The 6,064-nt window shown below is 46.4% G+C and overlaps 1 protein-coding gene across 3 annotated transcripts in view; it reads right to left on the bottom strand.

Moving 5' to 3' along the window:
* Positions 1 to 435: 435 nt before the first annotated feature.
* Uxs1 (UDP-glucuronate decarboxylase 1) overlaps positions 436 to 6,064 on the bottom strand; it is a 68,252-nt gene continuing 62,623 nt past the window's right edge. For all 3 annotated transcript variants that reach the window (XM_075980264.1, XM_075980261.1, XM_075980262.1), the window contains 2 exons: positions 4,536 to 4,639; positions 436 to 1,256 (listed from right to left, as the gene is read on the bottom strand). In XM_075980264.1, coding sequence (XP_075836379.1) covers positions 1,125 to 1,256; positions 4,536 to 4,639 — 236 coding nt within the window. In that variant the 3' untranslated portion in view covers positions 436 to 1,124. The remainder of the gene's footprint in view (positions 1,257 to 4,535; positions 4,640 to 6,064) is intronic.

Genomic DNA, 6,064 nt, shown 5'->3' with positions numbered 1-6,064 from the left:
TCTGGTTTGTGTGGCTACAAGATGCAAAACCTATCCTAACCCAGGCTGAGTTCTGAGAACTTCACACCATAGTTAACAGAGCCTGAGTGTCCCTAAGCTCCACATTCCTGGGGCTGAAAGAACACTCAGACTTCAGACTTCAGGAAGTTCAGGTTTGGGACTTAGGATGCTCAAGCTATAGTCTATGAAAATATTCCCCAGTTAAAATTTGAAACACTTCATCTCAAGCATTTCAGGAAGACACACAGAGTGTGTATCATATGTCATAGCACAGACTCGGCCCAAGTAGCACACAGATGATTCTAAACACCACATAAAGTTAAGAATAGTGGAAACCAGACATTTGCAGAATTTCCTCAAACTAACATCTCCAGAGTTATTCTCGGCAACCCAACATCTGACACAAAGCAGAAAGCCAAGCTTTGTAGCTCAAAGTCCATGACCAGCGAGTTTCAATATTTTATTAAAATAGCATATTTAACCAAGGTTAACCAAGAATACGTTAACATTGTTTCCCCACCCCAATATGCAGCACAACACAGTAGTGATTTCAAATATCCTTGATCAAGAATCAGTGGAGATGTTTCAAAGTCAAGTTTGCAACTAAAAACCAAATCTTCAGATAACTCTCAATTAACAAAGAAACAATGCTTTCCAATGGAGTTTTCACGTGTCCCCAAATAAACGCTGGTGCACCGCCCACCTAACAATACCGCTAGGATTTTTATTCTTTGTGCATAGTGTAACGTCTCATTTATAAGTACCCACTTTTATAAATAAAATTGGCATTTCCCCCATTTAATGTTTCTTCTCAGCTTCACAAAGAAACCAGTAAATAAAACTGTCAACGACAGTTACAGCATACACTCTAACAGCAAGATAAAAAAAAACCTGAAAATAGCAGAGATGCATCTAGGCTGTTGTACAGAAAAAGACAGATTTAAAAAGTGCAAGGCAAAGTCTGCAGGTTTCAAGGGAGCTTTAGGCACATCCATGTCTTTAAAGCAAGCTTCAGAATGAAATTCCAGTTTGTTCTTCATGACACCTGTTTAAGTCTTTAAAAAAAATCCCACAAAAGTCCATTTCATTGAGTGTAGAATGGAGTCTCAGGCCCTACGGCTAACTCAGCTGTGGCGCGTCCGGCCCTTCTTCACTCTGGCGGGCTTAGGTTTGGGGATGTACTGGTTATTGGCCTGGTACTCCAGCTCCTTCCGGAAGTAGTGAATGGCTTTGTTCAACCCTTCCTCCAATGGAACCTGTTGGAGAGAGTGAGAACAAGGAACAAGGTCCCATCAACAGAAAGGCTTCCTTGAAGCAAACAGCAGAGTGCCCTGGAGATGAGAGTGTGCAGCCAGCTGCCCACTGCACGAGGACACTCAAGGACTCACACGGGCCAGGAGTACATCAAGGCCACTTTGGAGAGGCTTGACGGTCTTTAGAGCTACTTTCAGAATGCACTCTGCAACTTAGCTGGTGACACTATCAGTCACCTCAAGTTCCCAAAGCCCCCGAGTCCCCTCTCGCCAGCATGCCTACTCAGTCAGCTGCAGAGACCGTTTCTGAAAAGTACATGGGCCCACTCTTTCGAGGGAATCCTCCAAGGACCAAGGGGAGATGCCCTGAGGAGGCTTCTCCACCTGCCTCACTGGGCCTCCCCCATCACACACTCGCACTGACAGCATAGGCAGGGAAGGACCCACGAAAGGTGACATTTGAGGAAATCTTAACCTGAGCTGGAAAGAGGAAACAGTCAACTGGCTGCTGAGTCATACAGGCTAAAGAGAAAGCTGAGAAGGGAGGCATTGCTGAGAACTCCAGTAAATTTGCTGGCGTTTGTCTCTCTTGATTATGGTGTCAAAACTACAACACATTGTATTATATGTTTTAAATATGGAAATTTAGCTATTTATGCATTACACAAGACACTAAAAAACAGAGGAAACATAATTAGACAAAATAATTAAACTAAAAACCTCTCAGTAAAATAAAAAGGCATGCAGAGATAACCTACAGAATGTAAGAAAATATTTGTCAACTATGTATCTGATAAGGAGTTGTCAGTAAAAGCATATAAGGCCCACAATTAAAAAAATAGATTTAAATAGGCTTTTTTTTTGTCAAAAGAAGACACAGAAATGGCTGATATGTTTATGAAAATGCTCAGGATCACCAAATATCAGAGGAACACACATAAAAACACCTCTTCCCCAAGTTCAGATGCTTGTCCTCAAAAGTTGTCCCCGTTCACATGCACACACAATAATCCTGGTATCTTTGGATGAGACTTTTCCTATCAATTAAGACTCATATTACATAGAAGCCAATGGCAAATGTCTCATATTCTGTATCTCTATGTAAGATACAACTTCGAAACAAATATCCCGGCTCTACATACACCTCCAAAACCAAGAGTGTATATTTAGTAAACATACATTGAATATTTTCCTAACACATTCTGTTTAAAACACATGCTTTGGTGACGAAAGCACAAATGACAAACTTTCAAAAAGTTTGAGAACCCGAGGCGCGACAGAGATGGCTCAGCTCTTGCAGAAGACCTGAGTGCAGCTCCCAAACCTACGGAGTAGCTCTCAACCACATGTAACTCCAGTTGCAAAGGTTCTGATGCCCTCTGTGGGCACTACATGAACGCAGCACACAAGCAGGCAAAACACAAACATAAAATACATGAATAAAAACACAAACCATGGAGAATCCCTACCTCTGCTTCTGAAATTCGCTCTGTTTGGATGGGATGAGTGGATTTTACGTCTGACCATATTCATTTCTGTTTCACATACTAATTTTCTGTACAGCCAAAGAGTTGGACTAAAGTTCTAACTTCCCTTCAGTTAGTCTCCCTCCTCAGCTTACTATGCCATGCCTTTGTAACAGGTAAGCTGAGCTCTGGGCAGCATGCTGCTCCTGGGGGGTCCTCAAATGCTCTTGTACTGAGGTGCCCCCACCCCATGTTTATTTTCCGACTGATACGGTTTTGCTTCGGCAACAGTGGTTGGGATGGCTGTCATGATATAAGGGAAAGTCACTCTCTGGAGGAGCAAAGAGCAAACAGCTAGACACTGTTGGACAGAGGCATCTTGTTTCTGCAGCCTGGCTGGCCAGAAGAATTTTCTATAAGGAGGTGAGAATTTTCTATAAAGGTCAGACACTTGAGAGGCTACACACAGCCATGGGACACTGGTGTTCACAGAAAGGGGAAGAGCTCTCCACCAAGAGACGAAGGGGCAGGGACTGAGGGTTCAGAGTGCACATGCAGTCTAGCAGTGACGGAGAGGGAGCAGGGCAGATTTAGTGTCTAGTCCAGTCGTTCTCAACCTTCTGAATGGTGAACCCTTCAATTAGTTCATTGCTACTTCTTAACTGTAATTTGCTACCGTTGTGCATTGTAATGTGACTATCTGACATGCAACACCAAGGGGGTTGGACCCCACAGGTCTGGTCTAACGGGTCAGCCTGTGGAGAGCCTGACCGTCTAGGAGCTCCACAGGAAGTACGGAAGTCCACCTTTGTCCTTGTCTTTCGGTCTTCGTGCTTTCCAGCTGTGGTTTCATCAACATGGCGACTGATATGACCAGATGAAACCTCACTCAGTTCAGCCCTGGACACCAGGACCCTGCATCGAAGCTGCTGACATTTTCCGATGCTCTGAATCTGAAATGTCCCCCAGCTCACGGCACTAGGTCAAGGCAGTGGAGTCTTTAAGTGCGATGACGGGCCTTTGACGGCTATACCTACCCCTGGTTCTACTTGGTTCTGTCCCTGCATTACATGAGGCCATGGACTGCAGCTCTGGCTGCCACCAAAACAAACCTTTGCTCCCTTTTAAGTTGCTTTTGTAAGCATTTTGTTACAGCAGTGAGAACAACTAGTGCACCCCCTTAATCCTGCCTTTAGAGACTGCTGTATGTTGGAGTTAATAGTAACTGTCAATCTGACAGACTAGAAACCCCTGGAAAACAGTTTCAATGAAGCAACTATCTTTATCAGGTTGACCTATGGACATGTTTGTGAGACACTGCCTTGGTTGTCTTTACTGATATGGGACAGTCCAGCCCACTGAGGATGGGGCTGTTGCCTAGGCAGGTTATTATGGCATGTATAGGAAAGCTAGCTAAGCATGAACCAGGGAGCGGCACTCCTGGCACTCCTCCATGGTACCTGATTCCGGGTTCCTGCCTCCAGGTGCCTGTCCTGACTTCCCTCGGTGAGAGACTATGACCTGGAAGCGTACCACATAACCTCATTTCCTCAAGCTTTTGGTCAGTGCTTCATCACAGAAACAGAATGAAAAGGGACATGTTTATAAACTCTCCTGAAACCACCTCATGGGAGGCCTACGCCATTTTCGGCAACAGAGGATGAGGCACCATTAACTAGAGAAAATCTCGTAGCTTCCTGGACACTCAAGCCCACCCTACTTTGCTAGAAACCTGCCTGCAAGGCCACAGCTTGGGAGGAGAAGGCCATGAGATGTCGGTGTCTCTCTCCTGAGGCAGTGACCTCCTCATACTCACCACAGGCTCCCACCCCAGCATCAGCTTTGCTTTTTTGATGTCTGGTTTTCTTTTTTGTGGGTCATCCTGGGCTTCCGAGAGAAACTGAATTTCACTTCCACTACCTGAGTTTTTTAAAAAGAAAAAAAAGGGTAAGGACATGTAAATCTTTTATCACTAGGGGGCACTGTTTTCCCACTACGCCAGAAGAAAATCATACCTATGGTAGAAGAAGAGCAAGGACCCAACACAAGCCACTCTGACAAAGCCATAGGACAGTCCTCACAAATGTAGGTGTGTGCCTGCATGGCCATTACCAGACAGTCACGTGCAGAATGGTTCTGGTCCCACAAGATCCCCCCACAAGAATAAAAGGGCTTGTGTCAAGAACAAAGCTCCATGTCAGGTAACAAATGCAGATATGCCTATGGGGCACAATTCCTTAAACACAACATATAAATGTGGATGGGACCACCCTGAAGGTGGATGCTCCCAATGGGCCACACCTGGGGTATTCAGAATCTAGGAATCCCCTCCCCTGGAAATCAGATAGTCTATACCCCACTTAACCTATAGCATGCAGAAGGTAACTTAGAGCCCATGATGACTTGACCGGTCATCAATGCTCTAGCCAGAACAAACCCAGAACCAACATGGAAGATGTCTGCTCTGCTGCTGGATGAAGCATGCAGATGACAGAAAAGCCTGGTCTACCTCCCTGAGGTGAGGGGCTTGACCCTAGTGAGCACAAGAGAAAGCTACTACAGTGACCGCTATGCAGACCTGGGGAAGTGTGACATGCAGTCCCACAGTAGCAACGTGGGGATCCTAAGTCCTCCTCAGTGGGCAGGCGGGGGTTTCCTAAACTCTGCAGTGCACATGGGTCACTGTGTGCACTCTCATCTGGGAGGCCAGGGCTCGCATCTACAGTGCCATTATAGCAAAGCCTCTGACCCACGGTTTCACCTGCACAGCAAAGGTTTCAAAGGCATGGTGACTGGAGGCACATGGTGACCGAAGCAGGCCCTGCCTCACCAGTGGTACTTCACAGCTGGAAAGCGAATCTGGGAATTAAGTGGCAGAAAGACTGTCTCCAATGTCTGTCCCACAGAACAGGATCCCAGCTGTCCACAGCTGCTCACCACAACCCTGATCCAGGAATGTCAACATGGAGGAGTCCATTCAGCCAAGGGGGCAGCAGGGTCAAATGAGAGCAGCCTGCAACACACGCTTATGATGGTCCAGGCCAGACTAACATGTCCTGAACTCAGATTCTGGCCTGGAGACCAGACTTCCCAGAGCTCCAGCAAGCCTGAGGATGAGGCCCTGGCTACCTCCTTGGCACTTGTAACCCAGGGGCTGGGCCAGACTCAGGAATTTCCTGCTGCTTCCTGGGACACTGTTCCAATGCCACCCGGGCAAACCCAGCATGGACAGAACTAACGTCACTCTTTCCCTGCTCCTGGAATTTGGTCTCAGTGGGGGTGGTGCCCGGATATCAGTAATGGTCACCTGTGCAGGATGTGCTAACCTAATCACATCACACCTGG

The sequence above is a fragment of the Microtus pennsylvanicus genome, chromosome 7 (assembly GCF_037038515.1).
Source record: "Microtus pennsylvanicus isolate mMicPen1 chromosome 7, mMicPen1.hap1, whole genome shotgun sequence".
Classification (NCBI taxonomy): domain Eukaryota; kingdom Metazoa; phylum Chordata; class Mammalia; order Rodentia; family Cricetidae; genus Microtus; species Microtus pennsylvanicus.
This window is presented reverse-complemented; position numbering and strand designations above follow the sequence as displayed.